Raw genomic sequence first — 20605 nt, 5'->3', positions numbered from 1 at the left:
TTCTTGTTTTACTTGTTGCTGTGTTTAGTGTTTATCTTCCTCTCCGTGTTTTCAAATTCTGTGCCTGTTTCTTTGCTTGTTCACTGCTGTTGCAGATCCTGGCAGAGTGTTCTGGCTCCAGCTCTGTCTATTAGAGCATATGTGCACTGGCTTTGTTACTGTCACTGCCTGCAAGTACTTCATGTCTGCTGAGTATCTGCATGTGTTGGATCTGCCTGGTGAGGCTGAGGGGGGCAGCTTGACCCCATACTGCTTTGGGCTGGTTGTATTAAACACTCATACATGATCAGTGCAGGCACTTCTCTGAAGCACCTGTGTGCTGGTGCACCTCTTTATTCTTTGCTAATTGTGGGTGCTGGCAGATGAAGAGTAACCCTTAGTGTTGCACTTGTGGCCACTAAAGGCTTTTCTTGTTTGGTCTTGTATTTCCTTGTGAAAGATGCTCTAAGGTCTGTTGGAGACCTTGAATTTTTTACATCACTTTCCTCAGATGTGTGTGGTTCCAGGTATGAAGACAGTAAGCTAAGATTGCTTTGTGAAGCTCCCTCAGAACTCTGCTTTTGGAGGCCTAATTTTTGACTGTAAAGCTCATAAATTCTTTCCATTGCAGATTGTTTAATGCCACTCTTTGCCCTTTGAATGCCTGCTGGTTCCCCAGCTGCTTTGAACCTGTGTGCCATCTCCCATACTCATTATCAGTCTTCCTTGGTATGATTCATGTGGGTTTTTGCCACCTTTGCTTTGCTGACATTGTCATCTTTGCCATCAGCACTGACTGAAATGTCTTCTCTGCCTTAATTCATGTAACTCTTGCACATTTTCCATTGTACTCAAGTGATCTGCAACTATTTCTGCACCTTTAAATCCTTTTTAGGAGCAGTTTTACATGGCTCTTTATCAGTGAAAGAGTGGTTTAAAACCCAGGTTTTAACTTGGGTTTTAATAGACTTGATTAAGTTTTAACAAACTTGTCTGTTCAGCCTTGGACTGGACATTTTTAGTGTATTTTAAGTGATCCACAGGTGCTTAGATGGCTTTGTGTGTTGAACTTGCTGATTGAAACCTGGCTAGTAGCTTGGTGGGAGAGTTTGAGAGTGGAAATCCCTCTGGAATGCAGGTCCCTGGGTGCAAGGATCCCTGAATGCTGTGCCATTGCCCAAGTCAATGAAGTGTCCTCAGTGCCTTGGTAGTGCCACCCCTGGTGTGTCTGGGAGCGAGTCTGGGTAACCCAGGGGGATTTTGGCTGCAGCAGAGGCAGGAAGCCTGACTAGGAACAAGAATTGCTAATTAAACATTTTCTGCAGAACCAGCTTCTCTCCTTGCCTGGGCCTGGGGGTGTCACAGCACCGTGGGAGGGACAGGGCTTCATCTGAGGTGGCACACACAGCGGCAGGGGGCTGTGCAGGGCTGGCACAGGGCACTCTGCTGAGCTCTGGGGGGGTTCTGCTGCTGCTGCTTGCCCTGGCAGAAGCCACAGCTGAGTCCAGATCCTCCTGGGGGACCAGCACTGATGGTACTTTCTTTCACTGCATCAAGGGGCTGGATTTTCATGTCTCAGTGTTTTTTTCTGAGAAAAAAGATAGGCTTTTGTGGTTTTATACATTGTGGCAAAGTGTGTTTCCCAAGTTGCTCTGTTGTTGCCAGGGCTTCACTTTCTCAAGCACTGAGGCCTGGGGCTGAGCACTCACCCCAAGGCTCCCTGAACAGGCGGTGCAGAGCAGCAGGGGGGGCTGGGTGAGGTTACTCTGACCTATTTTAGGCACCTGCCTTAAGATAAAGAACTTCAAAGCCTCACCCTCACTGCCTGTCAGTGCTACACTGGTGCCAGGTCCCTTTCCAGCCTCCCCACCATGAGAATCCCACCTGCTGCACGTCCTGCCTGGGAGCAGGCTGTGTCCCACACTGCTGGAGCACAGGAAGGTGCAGCCCAAATTTCTTGAGTGTGAGTCAGTGAGTGCCTGAGAGCAAGGTGAGGCGTGTGAAACAGCACCTCAGCTCTGCCTTTCCAGCACTTCCAACAGCTGTGGTTTGCTTATCCTTGTTCTTAGGGTAGTCTGGGCAAGGATTTGGAGTAAGGCTTTACTCAGCTTTAATAGCAGTTAATGATAGGGTAAGGGACTTACAGAATTTTATTAATAAAAGTAATGCTGAAGGCAGTTGCACAACTGCAGGGGAGCTTCCATATTGGCTCCACATGCTCACCAGCTGTTCTTACCTGGCTGCTGACAGTCCCCACTGGACCTGTGTGCAGCTGGGGGACTTCAGTCCTCGACCACTCTGTTCCAGCCCACAGCCCGGGCTCAGGTTTCCTGCCTGCCCCCTCTGCAGGCCCCTCAGCAGGGTTTCCTGTGCTCACAGCTCCAGCCTGAGGAGTTCAGAGCTGCTGAGGCTCTTTGGCTGCCCCAGAGTGCAGAAGGGATCACAGGGAGCAGTGCAGAGAGGGGCAGCTTCTGGAGGAAAGGCAGAGACATACCAGAGCATCTCTAGATTAAAACCAATGGTTCTGTTGTAGTAAAAGTTGCCAGCAAAGTCCCTAATTCCCCATCTGGGTGCTGCTGCTGAGCCTCACCCAGGACACAGTGTGAGACAGATGATCTGGCCTGGCATCAGAGCAGGAGCCAGTGCAGTGTCTGAGCTGGGAGCTGTGCTGTAAATGCCAGAGCCCAGTGTATTCAGAATACTCCATAATTCTGACCAGGATCCCAAGATCACAGTGCCTTGTCACTAACAGCCCTGTTTCTCAAGGACTGCTGTGCATCACCATCTCTGGGAGCAGCTGGAAAATGTAAAACCCTTCTCTAGCCTTGATGATGACACTTGGACTGCGTTGCAGGTTTGTGCAGGCTGTTGGTTTGCCCAGGAAAACTGGTTTGGTTTGATCTGTCAGAGATTCTGCTTACTAAATCTGTTTGTTCCCAGGAACCTATTTTCTTAAAGAGCAGAGAAGCTCAGCACATCTCTCCCTGCCCTGTACTCCTCTAAACATGTAGAGCTTTAATTAGGCCAGACTGTGCTGATGAAATGAGGGCTTTGGCTTCAGTGGAGTTTCAACTCCCAAGTGGTGCTGGTGGTGCCTGGACATGGCAGTGCACCCCCTGGGCAGGATCTCCAGCTCACTTCTGGGTTATTCTGGAGTGTTACCATATTTCCCTGAGTGTTGTTCATTGCAGAGCCTCTGGCAGCTGTTTGCTTGGCTGTTCCAGTGTCCCAAGAGCAGATATCTTCTAAGAAGTCCAGGTGTTTCCTAAAGCTGCTCCTCTCAGTGTTTCTGTTGTGCCAGGCTGATGGCACCAGGGCTGCAGTGGCAGCTCTTGCTGTGACACAGAATTAAACCAAACAGACCCAAACTGGGATGGAAGGTGTTGGATCAAGGGACTGGTAGCCAGCCTTTGTCTGAAGAGGAGAGCTGGTCTAGAATGGCAAGGGCAAGTACACAGAAGGGGAAAAATTAACCTGATTATCCTTACTCTGTTCTCATGAGACACCAACTGCAGAGTTGCATCTATCTCTGGGGTCCCCTGCACAGGAAGGAGGTGATGCTGCTGGAGTGAGTCCAGAGGAGCCCATGAAGCTGATCAGAGGGATGGAGCAGCTCTCCTGTGAGGAAAGGCTGAGAAAATTGGGATTGTTCAGCATGGGGAAGAGAAGCTTTGGGGTGACCTAATTGAAGCCTTCCAGTACCTGAAGAGAGCCTACAGGAAGGATGAAGAGAGACCATTTACAAGGGAATGGCTTCACACTGCCAAAGGGCAGGGTTAGATGGAATATTGGGAAGGAATTCCTCCCTGTGAGGGTGCTGAGGCCCTGGCCCAGAGCAGCTGTGGCTGCCCCATCCCTGAAGTGTCCATGGCCAGGTAGGACAGGGCTTGGAGCAACCTGAGATAGTGGAAGGTGTCCTGCCCCCATGGCAGAGTGTGGAACAAGATAAGCTTTGAAGTCCTTCCCAAGCCAAACCAGTCTGGGATTCTGTGATCTTCCTTGCAGTGTCTGAGTCAGATACATAAAAGCAAACAGGTCAGCCTAGGCTGTGTGAACAGAGTGCTCCAGGCAGGTGATGGCTGGTGCAGGAGATTGAAGGGGAGTTTGCACTAGTAGGGAAATTCAGGGTATGGTGCCCATCCAAGAAAACACAAAAGATTTGCTAAATATTCCTCCAGGCTGATGGGACTCCAGTAGTCAGATGGTGTGTGAGTGAGCTGTGCTGCAGCAGCCTGCAAAGGGACACTCAGCTGTGAATGTTCTGCACAGATACTCTGTTTGCAGCTCACAGCTGGGCGAGGATGGAGGAGCTGCCAAGAATAAATCCCTGATGTGGTGAAGAATGCTTGGCTTCAGTTGGAAGCCTTGGCACTCCTCACCTTGGGCTAACCCCTTTGCCCTGCTCCCTGATTTCTCACTGTCCCTGCTTGGTCCCTGCCAGTCCTGCAGCTGCTCCTGGGTTAACACTGAGCTGCAGCAAATGGGAGAATTCTGCTCACAGGGCACAAATGGAACAAGCTTGGAGAAAGCCCATCTAATAAAAGGTTAATTAATGGCAGTCAACCGAACCATGATGAAGGAATGTCTGCATTCTCATTCCAGCCAAGGGAAATCAGCTTTTTATTCCTGCAGCTTGTGCCTCTAACACTTGGGGAATTGGGTTTCTAAGCCAGACAGTGCTGTGCCACACTAATCCCCTGAACAGAACAAATACTGCAGATGTCACAGCAGAGGGAAGATACAGAGAAGGCAACGTGCAAAAGTACACATTTGTGGTGATGAAGTGTTTTCATTAGCAGTAGCAAGGTTAGCAGGAAAGACAAGTAAGATGCTTGATGGGATGCACAGACCCTCCAGGGCTTCCTGCTTACCTTAAATGTCCATCTCACCCACCCCTGAGCCACTTTGCCCTCCCTTCAAGGCACCTGTTTTTTATCCCTGGGTCATCCCTTGATCTCCCTGCTTTGCCCATCTTCAGATCTTTGCAGCAAGTGCTTTTTCTCCTCCATCAGAATTACTCAAGTAAAACTCCTGTGTCTGAGTGTTTTTTCATCACAGCCCCATGGGAGGCCTTTAGATGTGACAGAAGTAGCAGACACAGTCCTGCTGAATGTGGTCCTTCAGCTCTGATGAAAGGAGTCCTCAGGGAATCATTGCAGAAATGGATTTATTTGTGGAACACCATAATCCACTGTTGATCAAACATCCCTGCCCCTCAGGGACACTCAGACCCAAAGTTTCAAAGGTAGTGTTCTGCTCTGCCAGAGCCCCTCAAGTTTGGGATGTGCTGCAGATCAGCTGTTGGAAGGTGATGAACCACCTTTGTTTTCTCTACAGGTGATGATATTTGGTGATTTGTACCATGAGGTCTCTTGGTGTAAATGAAAGTACAAACAGGTATGGTGCATTTCACATTTATGGTTAAAGCTCTCTGCTAAACCTGATCTTGTTTTTGTACAAGGAGAGGGGTATAGTGACTTCCATCAGATGTAGGTCAAACTGGGGGAAGGAAAGGACAGGAGCCTCCTGGAACCTGGAGATGTTCCTGCTGGCTGAGGACTCTGCAGGGCTCCCAGAAGCTGAGCCTGCCTGGGCCCCTGGAGCTGCACCTGGGGGTGACTCCGGGCCCACCCTGTCCCTGCCGGGGTGGAACTGTCACAGTGTCCCTGCCAGGACGGGACTGTCACGGTGTCCCTGCCGGGATGGGACTGTCACCGTGTCCCTGCCGGGGTGGGACTGTCACCGTGTCCCTGCCAGGATGGGACTGTCACAGTGTCCCTGCCAGGTTGGGACTGTCACCGTGTCCCTGCTAGGATGGGACTGTCACCGTGTCCCTGCCGGGGTGGGACTGTCACCGTGTCCCTGCTAGGACGGGACTGTCACAGTGTCCCTGCTAGGATGGGACTGTCACCGTGTCCCTGCTAGGGTGGGACTGTCACCGTGTCCCTGCCAGGGTGGGACTGTCACAGTGTCCCTGCCGGGGTGGGACTGTCACAGTGTCCCTGCCAGGATGGGACTGTCGGAGCTCAGCGCTGCTGCCGCTGCTGTGCTGCCTGGGGCCGGGTGCTGACTCGGGCTCGGCTCGGCATCGGCGCTGGCCCAGCACGGCCCCTGAGCCCGGGGTGGGATGGAGAGCAGCCTGTGCTGCCAGGCTCGGAGGTGGTGCCTTGTCCTGTGCCCTTGGCAGGGACAGTCCCCAGGTGGGGGTCCTGCTCCTCTGCATGCCCCCAGAGCAGCTCAGAGGGGAGGATCTCTCCCTGTGACACCGCCTGCACAAATGCTTAACAAAAGCTGTGTCCGCCTGCTTTTTTCTCTCCATTTTTAAGTGAGGAAAAGAATTATGTTTGTCCTAAACTAGCCCTGAGCACTTTGTACAAATTTTTGATTCAGTGTAACCGTGACTAGCAGAGCAGAGAGCTGACAGCTTCCTCCTCATCCCCTCTCCCGGGGCAGGTGTTCCGTGCGGTGGGAGCACGGTGTGACATGGAGCCGATTCCATGAGCATCCATCCCTGCTCATCATCCCAGCGTGCAGCGGGGTGAGCTCGGGGCCTTGCTGCCCGAACCCTGCTCTGCAATTCGGTGTTACTTCTCCAGCCACGGCTGTTAACAGGGGACGCTTTTCTGAGTTTTAGTGAAATTTGAAGCCGGTAAGTGAAGTTTTACAAGAAATGACACCCTGAGCATTGTGTGCACATCTAAAAAGTTGCAATTGTTGGTTTCATTGTCGGATGTGACAGCACCGCTGTTGGCTCCACTCTGGACCGGTGACCTGAAGTACCGAGGGTGACTTTGTGCCTTCAGGGGCCGTGGAAGCCCCGGCGGTGCGGGAGTCGCTACCGGGGGGCCCTGCGGCGGGGCCGGGCCGGGGGTCCCTGGGGCCCGGGGGCGCTGCCGGTGCGAGGGTCCGTGCCGGAGGTCCCTGGGCGGTGCCGGGCCGGGGGTCCGTGCCAGGGTCCCTGGGGCGGTGCCGGGCCGGAGGTCCCTGGGGCCCGGGGGCGGTGCCGGGCCGGGGGTCCCTGGGGCCCGGGGGCGGTGCCAGGCCGGGGGTCCGTGCCGGGGTCCCTGGGGCGGTGCCGGGCCGGGGGTCGCTACCGGGGGTCCCTGGGGCCCGGGGGCGGGGCCGGGCCGGGGGGCCGGGCCGGGGGCGGGAGCGGGGCCGCCCCCACGCGCACGTGCGCTACGTGCGGCGCCTGCTGCGGCGGGGCCGCCCCTCCCCCGCCCGGCACCGCCCCCCAGCCCCGCTGCTGGGGCCGGGACCGCCCAGTGTGGGACCCCCGGCGGGGGGAGCCCCGGTAACCGCCGGGCCGCGGGGGGGGGCACCTCGCGGCGCTCCCTCGGGAACGGGAGCGCTCCTTCCCCCCGCGCTGCCCGGGGCCGGCGGGCAGGACAATGGCCCGGCTCCCCCCGAACAAAGGGGCCGGGCCGGGGCCGCGGGGGCTCCGCGGCCGGGGCAGACAATGCGGCCGCGCGGAGGCGGACGGCCCCGCCCCGCGCGTGACGCGACCCGTGCTCAGCCAATGGCGGCGCGCGGAGAGGCTCTTTAAAAAAAGTAGCGCCGGCTGCGGTCCGCTGTCAGCTGTGCGGATCCCTCCGCGCATGTAAACACAGCGCCGGCGGCCCCGCGCGGGGGGGCGGGACGGAGCGGCCGGGCCGCGGGGGGCACGGCGGGCGGGGAGCGCGGCCCGGGGCCTCCCCGAACCAGCGGTGCTGGGGGGAGCGGCCGCAGCGCGCCCGGGGCCAGGGGCCGCGCACAAAGGCGGCGGGAGCGGGGGGCGCGAGGCTGCGGCCCGGCGGGGCGGGGGGCACCGGGACGGAACCCCAGCGGGCGGCCGCGGTGAGCGGCGCTCTCTGGGCCTCGCTCTCCGCCGGTGCCCGGTAGCGGCCGAGGGGTCGGCGCCGCGCGGGGCAGGCCGCGCTCCAGAGGAGCCGCCGCTGCCTGCTCCCCCCGCCCCCAACGGGCCCTCCCCGGTCCGGCCCCGGGCCCCCGCACAAAGGCGCGGGCGGGGCGGGGCAGCCGCGCCCCCTCCCCTGCCCGGGCCAGGCGGACTCTTTTCCCAGCCCCGGCCCCCCCGCGGACGCGCACGGAGCGCGGCGGCTCCGGAGATTGTTCGGAGCGCGGAGCGGAGCGGCCGCCCCGGCCGGGCCATGGCCGAGTTCCTGCCCCCGCCCGAGTGCCCCGTCTTCGAGCCCAGCTGGGAGGAGTTCGCCGACCCTTTCGCCTTCATCCACAAGATCCGGCCCATCGCCGAGCAGACCGGCATCTGCAAGGTGCGGCCGCCGCCGGTGAGTGCCCGCATGGCGCCGCCGGGAGCGGCCTTTGTGTGGGGCCCGGCCCGGCTCCCCCCGGCCCGCGGCCGCGCAGGTGACCCCGGGCAGGCGAGGCCGCCCCTCAGAAGTTTCACTGGGCTGGGGCTGAGGGGAGCGAAGGAAGCGGCCGCTTCCCCCGCGAAGTGGCTCCTAAGTGTCGGAGCTCCCGGTGGGGGAGTCGCCAGAGCGGCCGTGAAGGGAGCGGGGGCGGGGGGCAGTTGCCCCGGCCGGGCCCGGCCTCTCCCCGGCCCCCGGGGTTGGCCGGGGCCTCGCGGCCGGAGCGGCCCCACCGAACCCCGGAGGAGGTCCCGGGGTGCTGCCCTCCATGTTGGCATTGTGGCCGTGTGGGGCCGGGGGGACCCGCTCCCCGCAGCCCCCGGCCCCGCCGCGGCCTCCCCGGCCTCGGCGCACGTCTAGCGCAGGGAACTGTTCCTCAAGTTGGACAAGACCAAACTCCGCAGCCGTGAGTTTGGCTGGTGGCTGTGCGAGCTGAAGCCTAGACAGACATGGCCACCATTTTAGAATGCAATCCACAGTGGGAAGAAGTAGTAAGCCTTCATCTTCATCATCATCATCTCAACCGATGGTGTAGCAAGCTCAAAATTGGGGTATGAATTCTGATTTCCCCATGTTCATCGACTCAATTTACTAAGAAATGCTGTGACGATCTTAGAACCAGTTTTGTGGAGTCAGAATTCTTAGTTTGTTTAAAGGAATGAACACCCACACTGGTGAGGAGAGGGGCTTCTGGAAGTAAAAATCTAATTAAACAATGTGTGAATCATCTTTATTTTGAGTGAATTGCTCTTCCCCTCAGTGGAGCGTGGTGTGAGTCTTGGGGTGGTGCAGCCAGGTAAGGCAGTTAACATGACGGCAACAACTAAAATGTTAAACAGGCACTGAGCTTACATCTCCTCCAGCAAGGGGGGAAGCTGACTGAACAGTTTGTAGGCTGAAGTTTTGCGAGTGAGACTTTGACTTCAAAGAAATAATGTTCAGAAACACACACTCCTTACTTTTGTGTTTTGGTTGTTCCTGGGACTCCTGTTGTGTCCATTCTTTTTCCTTCTGAATTAAAATAGTAATAACTTGCTGAGTTAGTGTCTGAGGTGGCAGAAATGTTTGTGGCAGAGTGAATAATGTGAATGTTGCTGGAGAGGAAGGAAGGTGTTCCAGCTCTCTGGAGGAATAATCCCCGATTGCTGTGTGAAGAGAGCTCTTGAATTTGTGTCCTGGTAGAATGTGCCAGGGTTTCTTTTCATGCAGGGCAGCCAGATGCTCAGAGTTAAGGGGGTAAGATGGTTTTTGTTACAGAGTCACCACTGAAGATCTGTAGTACTTTTTAGTAGATGTTTTGAGGTTTTAAGTTGCCAAGTTGCCAACAATGTTTCAGCAGCTGCGACCAGAACTGCTTTTTTTGTTTGGTTGGGTTTCTTGAGAGGGTTATTTTTTTGTTTGTTTGGATGTTTTTGAGGGGGATGTCTTTTTGTTTTAAAAACATCTCATCTAAAAAATCCCATCTTTCTTGGCTGCTTGTGTAAAAAGCCAAAACCTTATCAGCAAGCTGCTTGTAGGAGGTTATCTGTTGGAGATCATAAATCACCAGCCCTCCAAAGGACTGAATTACTCACTGCAACTGCGTTTTCAGCTGCTCTCCTCTTCCTCAAGGGGCAGGTATTGCAGCAGATATGAACCAGGCGCTGTGCCTGCCTGGCCGTGGGATCAGCTCTTTGAGCGTATTTAGAAGCAGGATGAAAATAGTTGGAGCCGCTGAGGGCTGAGCACGGGTGGTTCTGTGGAGCCTGGCTTTGGGAGAGCTGAGCTCCCATGGCTTTATCTTCCCTGGATAATGCCTGGGATGACTTGTGAAGTGCGTGCTTGGTTCAGCGGCCTGGAGCATAGAGGGAGCTCTTCCAAAGCGACCAGAAAACCCTTTAAGTTGACGTAGTTCCTGGCCTTCCCCCTGCGAGCAGGAGCCGCAGTGAATATTCAGTTATTGTTCTTTTTGGTGTAATCGAGGGGTCTGTAATTCCGTGAGCTAGAGCCTGCCCTGCCCTGTGCACAGCAGTGTGTGTGGCCAGCTGGATGCCTTGTTTGGTGATGGCTGGCCTTTGGAATCCTCCTCATCCCAGGGAATCTCCTGCCGGCGTGCGCAGTCTGGTTACGTGCCGGGAAGCAGGTAGGCAGCACCATGAACTGGCAGGATCTGTGCCGAGAGAGGATTGGAAATTTGATGTTGGGCTGGCATTATTTTAGCCTAAACTCTGCTGTATTGTTATCAGCAGATGAATTTGTGTGTCTATATATGAGTAGCAGTATGGAGTAATGTTGTGTGAGGCTGCTGGTGCCCAGCTGTAGCGTCCCCACTTATTTTTGAACAAGTCCTTGCTCCAGAGCTGGCTTTGATGCTCCAGCAGCTGAGCATGCACAGGAGAGCTGCCTGGGCTTGGAAGGACCAGCAGCAGGGCTTTCTCTGGTCCCTTTCTGTTGGCATTACCTGGGAACCAGGTGGGCCCAGAGAAAACCACAACTGCAGTGGCTTCTTGTGTAGCAGCTTTGGAGGACGGTGACCTGTTTAGTGAGGAGATATCGAGGTAGCTGACGTGCAGAAGACAGAGGATTCTGGGTGATCACTGCATGTTCACAAGATGAAAGAACATCCAGGAATATAACAGGAGGTGCAATTTCTGCATGGCAGTTTCCAGTTGAGTGCTCCAAAGGAGTTTTCTTCCTCTTCATTGCAGTTTGTTCCAGCCATCACCAATGACTGAGTTTTGCTCTCATTTGGGGGTTCAAAGATGCTGCAGTGGCTGGTGGTGCAGCCATAACCAGCTCACTGGCACTGCTCTCTGTGGCTTTTTGTCAGCAGTGTGGGGTGTGAGTAGAGAGTGCTTGGATGGGTTGTTCCTGGTAGGTAATGAGCTGCATAAAATGGAGATTTAAATTTGAGTCTGTTGTGGATCTGCAGGGGAAGGGGCAGCTGGGTGCAGGAAAGTGGGTGGGGTACTTGCTTGCAGTCCATCATGTGCCATTTTGGAGTTAAAATTTTCTTCAATTAACCAAAACCATCTTTCATTAGCATTTCTCCATTTAAACAGTATCAGATAGTTTGGAATAAACTTAAGTTTACTCCAAAACTTGGCATATCAAGTGATGGACTTATATTCTAGAAACTTGTGATAGCTCTGCAAATCTGTGAGGGCATATAGGGGAGTCAAATGAAGAACTGCTTGAGAATGGAGTTGTTCTTCAAGGTAGGTAGTTAATAGCAATTAATGGAAGCAAACAGTCTCACAAAAGTGAAGCTGAGCTTCAAGAGGTAATGGTAATGTGTGGAGCAGGAGTGGTATCAAATGCTCCAAGCCTTTCTTGAAGATGGACTCTTCCTTCACTTTGTTGCATTGTTGCTTTGCTGCTGTGAAGAAATAATAAATAATGATTACTTAAGCCTTACTTAACATATAAATGCTTTTCAAAATACTCAGAATTGTACATTGTACTAGAAACATCATCACTTTCCCAAGGCCAAGCATGAAAATTGAGAACATCCAGGCTAAATTTCATCGCTTTAAATAATGTGAATATGGAGAAGTACTGTTAAGGCTTCCAAGTAACTTAAACCAAGCACTTAAAGATCAGAAAGTCTGTATTAGCAGAGCTGGAAATTTGAAGGAATTGACACTGGAGTTATTGAAATTATTGACTGTCAGTTTTCAGTAAATCCTGAAATACTGGTGAACTTGAGAACGGGGAAAATTAATTTCCTTAGTGGTTTAAGTTCTTTGTGGGTGCAAGAGTTGACTCCCTCTAGCTCCAGAGTGGAAGAATGTCTGGAATAGTCCTGGATAGGAACTTGGAGGGTGATAGTGTGGAATACAATTGTATGGACAGTGATGTGGTCAAATTATTTTAATTTTTTTCCATGATTCCATGTATTTGTGTGTTGTTGTTGTCTGAGATCTAGAACTTGTGATCAGTATTCTAATTACAGAAATTACTACTGTGCAAAATTAATACACCAAATCACAAATTATTTCAACTACTAATGATTGTTTGTAATGAAGGATCCCTTTCTAATGGTGTCTCATAACCTCAAGCCAAGGGTATGTAATTTTTTTTACAAGTCTAGAAGAGCAAAAACTGTGATGGTGAATGGAGTTATGGTGGTGGCTTTAGAGGGATCCCAGTTGCCCAATAAACAGTGGATATTATGAAACAGTAATCACTTAAGTAGGACTCAATGAGGAGGTTTACCTTTGGAACAAAGGAGCATAGAGCATCTTAGAGGAGGAAGGAGTATAGAAAAATAGCTGTGGATCCCTGTGGGGAGCAGTGTAATGGTGGAATGGGAGCTCTGGAGTTTCTCTGTGAGAAATGGGGGGGATTTTACCCCTGTGACAGCATGAGAGTAGAAAATTCTGCATTCAGAATCTCGCACTCATTGGAGGATTTTAAAAAAATTGACAACTGGAGAGGACACAGAGATGCATCAGAAAAGTTCAGCACATGAAATCATGAATTTTGAAATATTCAACCTTAACAGAGCCTGAGTGGTGAAACCTAAAGGCTCAGGGCTTGGGAGAAATGGACCTCCTCCTCCTGGGACATGTTTTGAGGAGCAACATTGATTTAAATGTTGTTTAGACCTCTTAGGGTCTGTTTAGGCTTCTCATTCAGCTGGTTGCTTGATTGATTTTCATTTTTATGGAGAAAAAGAAAACACAAAACAAAAAACCAGTTCGGTTTTGGAGCAGCTTGACTGAAGGTTCTGACAATCTAGTCCTGGAGCCATAAAAAAACCCCACTAAAACAGGAATTAATGCAGAGAATTGTGTTACTTTGTCTGAAACAGGAAGTTGATGGTGATGATCCTTCAGGTTTGATAATACACAGAGGCTCAGTCAGTTGATTTTATCAGAAAGAAAACACAGAGATAACTCAATTACAACATGTAAGTGAGCTTCAGTTGGAGAAACCACAGGTGCTGCCACGTCTGTCAGTCCTGCTGAGCAGGGGCCAGGCTCAGGTGGGTCAGCAAACAGGGCATTTCTGACTGAGAGAGGATCAGCTGGAAGGGGACAGTGGAGGTTGGAAAGTGGTAGACCTGCTGCTTTTGGGATCAAGAATGAATGAGGTTTTGGGAGGGGAAGAGATATTTTAGTGCTGAGGTTCCTGTTCCCCTGCTGTCAATTCATGTGAAGAAAAGTAATCTGCTACCAAAGGTTGTTAGAAAATGTTGGCTTTAAATGAGGAACTTATCATATTCATCACAGGGGTTGTGTTGTGGAATCAGGTAAATTCAGAGTAGGTTATTTACTGATCTCTAATTAGCAAGAAAATATGCAAAAGAATAATTATTTTTAGTTTATTATTTATTTTACTAATGGAAGTGGCCATACACAAGGCTGCTGTGGTCACAATGAGTGGTTTCTGCTCTTCAGAAACACTGAAACATTGGGGTAGGCTTAACAAACAATGAGAGTTTCCTTTCCTTGCCTCAGTTTCTTTCAGTAAGGGATTTTCAACACACACTCTTCAGCTCATTGAAAATTTAAGATGAAACAATTTAGTCCAGAACTTTCCATATGGGGCAAGAATAACATAAACAAAAAATTACAGAAACTCTTATCTAAGTTAAGATAGCTAATAGCTGAAAATGGAGTTTAAAACTAAACATGGCTCCCTTGCCCAGCAATGAAACAAAAGCTGTCAGTGATGGAAGCAAACCATGCTGTGTATCCATCAGGATGTGCTTCCTCTCCATCCCAGGTGATTGGGTTGGGTCTGAGATGTGCTGGGGGACAATGCTGTGTCCATGTCCAGAGACAAGGCTGAGTGCTTTTAGAAATCAAAAAGAACTTGTGGGATCTTCCAGCCTGCTGCCCTTAGGAGTGCCTGAGTGAAAGGTGTTCCTGGAGCAAGTGCTTTACCTGGATGGTGAATCTGAGCAGCTGGAAGGGGAGGATGTTGTGGAGGGCCAGGGCAGTGGATGGTGGAGCTGCAGGGAATCCCTGGGCAGCTGAGACTCTGCAGCTGCTCGTGGCTGAGGCTGGTGGAATTGCCCATAGCTGTTCTGGATGGGTGTGGAATTCAGGTCTTTTCCAAGTCTGAGTTACCCTGGCAGTGAAATCAAGGTTTGAAAGCTGCCAGTTAGAGCTCTGCAGAGGGTTTGGACTCATTGCAAGGGCTGTAAGGGACAGCCTGAGGAGCAGAGTGCGCTGTCCCTGCTGGTCACACACTCTGGGAATGTACTGGGGATCAGAGCAAAGGTGTGATCTCCACACATGGGTAGTCCTGTGCCTTGAGGGGAGGTGGCTGCAGCTCTTGGGGTCTGGTGCCCTCACACACCCACAGCTGGGTCTGGCCCCAGCCTGATGGATGCTCTGTTTCAGGGTCTTGGTCAGTGCTCTGAGGTGAATCAGGGGTCTGGGATTTGCTGATGGACCCCATCCATCCCCAGCTGTACCTGCAGTGCTGCTGGAACACTGGCGGTGTGTCTGTTCCTTGCATGCAGGTGCCTCCATGGCGAGGAGCCTGGCATCTCCTATGCGTGAGCCTGGCTGCCCGTTGTGTTTAGAGGTTCAAACCCTGCATGTATTTTCTGTCTCCTCTGCCTTTGGGTCCCAAGGAGCAGCTGGCCCTGACACTTAAGAATCATCTCCAGCTTACCTGAGCCTTTATTTCTGTCCAGGTGTGGAGCTGGCACAGAAACACTGGGATCTAGGGGGATGATTACCACTGTACACTCATTTTCATTGGCTGTGGTTCTCAGATGGGAAGGAGCTGTGGTTGGGCCTGTTCTCCCTTGCTAGTCTGCAATACATAACAGAGCCCAATTTTGTCTCAAATAAGAAATACCCTACCAGGCTCCTTTTTGGAGAGTTCTGCACATGAGGTGGGTTAGTGCACCCAGGGTCCCTTACTGGCAAGGAGGAATCCAGGGGGTTTGATGAAAAAATCTGCACCATTTAAAATGGCCAAGGAAGGACTGTTCATCACAAACTGGGTTTGTTGCTGATTGGAGTTTCCAACTGATGTCAGCCTTTAACAGGGTCACAGAGGGATTAGTTCCCGTTAGACAGGAGCTTTGTGGCTGACCCACTGCCGGGTGATAATGGGTTTGTGTGCATTCTGCCATCTGAGCTCCAAGTGTGTTTTTAATGTAGGCATAAAACCAGGAGGCTGAAAGGGACCTCCTGAGTCACTGAGTGTGCTCCTTTCCTCTCAGAGGCAGCAATCATGGAACACCTTTGCCAAGGCAAGATCATAGATGTGGGAACAAAGAATGTAGGTCAGGCTCACAGGGTGGGCATCCCAGGAAGGGGGGAATTGCTGCAGTTTATTGAATGGATGTGTTTCTCTGGCAAGAATTGCTAAGATATTCCTTTGGATCTTACTATGAGCTGCTGTCTAGCAAAATAATGAAAGAGCTGTCTTTTTTTTGTGTCTGACATGGGAGAGACTGGAAGTAAAATGTTACTTGCAGTTTTCAAAAGGTGTTGAAAAAATATAAGAGACTTCAGAAAAAAAGCCCAAGGAAAAAAACCCCTTTTATTTGCAGGACTGGAAAGCTGGTTCTGTAAAGAGAAGGAAAAAGGTATTTGTTTATTGAAAAATGTCTTGAAGCATTTCTTCTGGGAGGGATTCAGGAATAGCTGCTTTGGCAGCCAGCAGACGAGGGATTTGGTTATAAAGGACATGAGGATAAGGGAGGAAGAAAAGCTGAAGCCAACCAACTTGTAGAACGGCTTAGCAGGGAGGTTGGTAATTTCTTGTTCACTTGAATTCATAGGGGTGGGGGTGGTTAAATTTTAATTAGTGAGTTTGGGTGAGGTGCAGGTTTGCCAGCTGAAATGCAGTGCTCTGAAGCCTGACATCCCTGGAACTGCTCAGTTGGGAGCTGGAATATGGAAATCACAGAAATAATTCTGCTGACCATTTGTAGTTCACATTACTGTTTGAAATATTAATGTGATCCTCAGAGCGTGCCTTCTGCATGGCTGGATTTGTCCCTCAAGTTTGTAGAAGAGTTTGGAATTTTGAAGTCAATCTCATTTTTGCCGGGATTTGAGGACAGGTTTATAACAATTGCAGGCCAAGGTGGGCACAGGATTTTGTTTGTCCCTTGTAGGGTTATAACAGTCAGGGATGGATAAGAGAACACAATAGAGTAATTCAAATGTAGAGTCCTGGTGGAGTAAGAACTGATTTTTTTAGGAAATTAATGTCTTCTTTATCTCTGTATATACCTAATCTTAATGCTCAGCGTGGCTGTTGGAAGACACTTCAGATTGAACTACTTACACTTTGAAAATTCATATTTTAAAACAGAGGAATCCAAACCAGTTCCTTAGTGATTCCCAGGCAGGAGCTTTAGGGAGGAGAGCCTGGAGAGCTGGGGGTGGGGGCTGGTCTCTTCCCCAGCAAAGCTACTCATGTGGCTCAGCAGCTTGGCAAGTGAATCCTGCACAACAAAGCTCCCTCTCGTGGTGCTGCTGCCTTTCCAAGTGCATAAAGGCATTTCTGTCTCACAGAAATGTCTTTTCATGGGCCTGCAAGCGAGCATCGCATTTGGCTTGGTAACTTTTGCTTCAAAATGTGTCCAAGATTTTTGTTGAGTAAATAATACACTTATTAAAGAAGAGTTGAAAGTATCTTGTTTAGGACTTGAGGAGCTTGCCATACTGTGGAATAGAGAAAGATAGATATTAGCCTTATTTGTTATATCAACCTTGAGTAGTTTGGATGCTCCAAAATAAACTTGTTGTGACTTTAAATGACTCAGTGACAGTCAGGATGGACTGTCTGCTATACCTGCTGTCATTTCTCCAGATGGTGAATGGCTGTGGGTCTGCAGCAGTGCCATCTGACAGAGTTTGTGTGCAGTGGGCTGTGCTGTAGTGTGTTTGTAAAGCCAGGAGTGGTTTTATGGTAATCTAATGTGAAATATTATGTATGGTGTTGTTTCCCTCAGCTCTACCTGCACTACTGTGGCCTCACCTCAAGTCCTTGGTGTAGTTTTGAGCACCACAATATAAAAAAGACATTAAACCATTGGAGAGCATCCTAAGGAGGGCCATGACAATGGTGAAGGGTCTGGAGGGGAAGCCTCATGAGGGGCAGCTGAGGGCACTTAGTTTGTTCAGCCTAGAGGGGAGACCTCACTGGGGTCTTCAATGTCCTCATGAGGGGCAGCAGAGGGACAGGCACTGATCTCTTCCCTCTCATGACAAGTGACAGAAATCACAGGAATGGCTGGAGCTGAGCTGGGAGATGTTTAGGTTGGATGTCAGGAAAAGGTTCTTCCCCAGAGGGTGCTGGGGCACTGAACAGACTCCCCAGGAAATGGGCACAGCTCCAAGCCTGTCTGAGTCCAGCAAGTGTTTGGACAAAGCACAGGGCAGGATTGTTGGGGTGTCTGTGCAGGGTCAGGAACTGGATGTGATGATCCTGATGGACTTGGTGGTCCCTTGCAACTCAGCATATTCTATGATACCTGCTTAAAAACCTCAGAAGCTGGAGTCAAATCCTGTGTTGCCTTTCATTAACCGAATTTACCATCACCCAGCAGAAGCTCTTGCAATGACTTTCTCCTTGCTGAAAATTAAACACTTTTAAGGCTGTTAAATGTTTGATTCTGGCTGATGACCCCATCTGCCTGATGGGCTGAAAAGTCACCTTCTGAAAGTGCTGTTGAATAAATGGAGCTCCCAAAGCTTGTCTTTGAGAAACAGCTGACGTGCCATCAGGGCGTCTTGGTGTGTGTGTTGGTCATTCAGTCATTGGTAACTTCAGAGCTGCAGGAGTAGGAAATGCCTGTTGTGGCAGCTTGTGTTGTCTGGAGTCATGTTACTCTTCCAACACAGTAGGTGACTGGTGCTTTGCCAGAGGCAGTGTCTTTGGCCAAACAGGAAAGGCTGTCCCCAAACATGCATCAGTCAGTAATAAATAGACACATGGAGATCATGGAGATAATCAGCTCATTCTGGAGCAGGATGTTTCAGGTGCCAAGCTGTGAACGAGGTGTTTCTGTAAGATCATGCACATAAACTTCCTCATTTGCTTCCATAAGCAGAGGGGACTGGCCTGCTCTGTGCTGTCTGGCTTGGATTGGGTCTGTGTCTGCCCTAGGCACCCTTGGAGCTGGATTTTTTAGTCTGAGCTTGAGCCAGAGCCTGTAGGAGCAGGTAGATCCTGTTCCTCCTGTTGTGCCCAGTGGCATGCAGGCTTTCCTCTGGGCTCTGCCCAGAGCAGCACCTGTGCCAGCAGACATGGGGCCTGACCAGAAGTCTCCTGTGCTGTGCCCTCCCTTCCTTGGCTTCCCTTGCTGTTGCCAGTGCAGTAACTGCAGGTGGTGGCCCTGAAGCGCAGCCTAGACTGATGACAGTTTCAGATGTGGTATCATTGCCTACACGAGCTGAATTCTTGCCCCTGTTCCTCTTACTCCTGGTTCTTGTCCCTTGCAGAGCCTTGTTAGAGGGTCTGGTTTGGAGTAATGCAGAGTCCATATAGGAACAGCCTTGGCTTACTGCTTAGCAAAGCCAGAGGCAGCACAGCCCTCTTGGTTTCATTTACTCTCAGCCAAACAAAGCTCCCTACAGTTCTCCCCTGGGCAGTTTCATTCACTCCCCAGTGTCTCAAGGGTCCTGTGTGTCATTGCCACTGTGTCCCCTCCTGGTCTTGGTGCCTGTCTCCTGTCTCCCTGTGTTTGGTACAGAGCACACTCTGGAGTTGTGACTCATGATGTAACCAGTTGGTTCAGCTTGAGAGTCAGATTTGTCCTGTTGAAGTACAATACTTCAAATCCTGCCCAGTTGTTCCCAGTTGTACTTCTCATCTTACAGCTTGAGGGCTCTAAATGACTCATCAGACAACAGGATATTAGAAAAGAATGTCAGTTCTCTTCCTCAGACTTGGTGGTTTCATTGCATTTGGTTTTCTGGCATAAATAGGCAGTCAAAGTAGGGTTAGTGTTATCAAGTTTCTCAAGAACCCATCTTTGGGCACCAGGCACTTTTGCGGTTAAAAGTAGGAAAATTATCAAGACATGTATCCCACTGGTCAAGGATTGAGTATTCTGTGGATAATTTATCATCCTGACCCCCTACCATTGTCTAATTTCCAATTCAAATGTGAATTCCAATTGGAGTTGTCAAGTTGTGATGTGCTGCAAGTGCCTTGCAGGATCAGAAAACTTCTATTGCCAATTTTGAGTTCTGCATTAATCAATGCAAGCTTGGTAAAATGTATGGATTGGTGGCTCTCTTTGCTCTTCAGCTTCTCCACACTCTTGGTGAATCTTGCTCCTTGTTTGTTTGTAAGAGATAATTGCTTTGGAAATCATGTATGATTGGTTTCAACTCCAATTTTCATGTTGTCTGTGAATCTAAAATAAAAAATACTGTGTTTATGATGCTGGTCTTACTTCAGTTGCCTCAGTCACCCAATGCTGAAGAAAGGTTTTTGTTTTCCTGAAGCAAAGCTCCATTGCCAGTAGCTCACTTGTGCATTATCTTCATTCTGTAATTAGTGATAATAAGATACCTTTATATGTAATAAATTCCTGTCAAGTTTAAATCAAATCTAATTTAGTTTTGTGAAGTTGTGTATTGGCAAACCAAGAGTGTGCAGTAGTTGTCAGAGATCGAAAAGATAAAACAGCTTTATAGTTGTGTTTATAAATAACACTTCAGTTGCAGTAATAGTAATAACAATAGTAATAACAATCTTTTTTAAAATTGGTCATATTCCAGCTCTTCCTGAATGTTTGCAGCCAAGGAAATTGTCAAGCATTGGCACAGGTTGCCCAGAGCAGTGGTGGAGTCACCATCCCTGGAAGTGTTGGAAAGATGTGTGGATGTGGCACTTGGGGACATGGGTGAGGGTGATCGTGGTGGTGGAGCTGGGTTAAAAGCTGGACCCAATGATCCTAAAGGGCTTTTCCAGCCTTAAAGATTCCATGGTTCTGTGGAGGCTTACAGCACAGGACAGGTCTTCCATTCCAAAATGTAACTGATTTTGTGGTTCCATTATCTGGTTTTGAGGCACAGTGGTGTGTTCTGAGGGGCAGACAGTGGCACTCACTCCAGGTATCTCACCTTGCTGCTGACTTGTTCCTGGTGAGGGGATTTGGGTGTCAGCACAGCCCTGGCTCCCTGACAGGTTGGGCTGTGACTGCTGAGCCCCCTCTGCACCAAGTTCTGGTGGGGCTGAGGAGGCTCTGGAGGCCACGGGGGCCTCTTCATGCTTTGGGCTCCCCTGGCTTTTGACTGTCACAGAAACTCCTTTCCTTTTCCTGCTCTTTTGATGGAACCCTT

General features: G+C 50.6%; 1 protein-coding gene across 1 annotated transcript in view; it reads left to right on the top strand.

The window, feature by feature from the left end:
• Positions 1 to 8037: 8037 nt before the first annotated feature.
• KDM5B (lysine demethylase 5B) overlaps positions 8038 to 20605 on the top strand; it is a 58022-nt gene continuing 45454 nt past the window's right edge. The window contains exon 1 of the mRNA XM_058039768.1: positions 8038 to 8264. Within this exon, the coding sequence (XP_057895751.1) occupies positions 8127 to 8264 (138 nt within the window). The 5' untranslated portion in view covers positions 8038 to 8126. The remainder of the gene's footprint in view (positions 8265 to 20605) is intronic.

This window comes from Melospiza georgiana, chromosome 23, assembly GCF_028018845.1.
Source record: "Melospiza georgiana isolate bMelGeo1 chromosome 23, bMelGeo1.pri, whole genome shotgun sequence".
Lineage (NCBI taxonomy): Eukaryota > Metazoa > Chordata > Aves > Passeriformes > Passerellidae > Melospiza > Melospiza georgiana.
The sequence above is the reverse complement of the archived record's forward strand: the minus strand, read 5'-3'. Positions and strand labels throughout refer to the sequence as shown.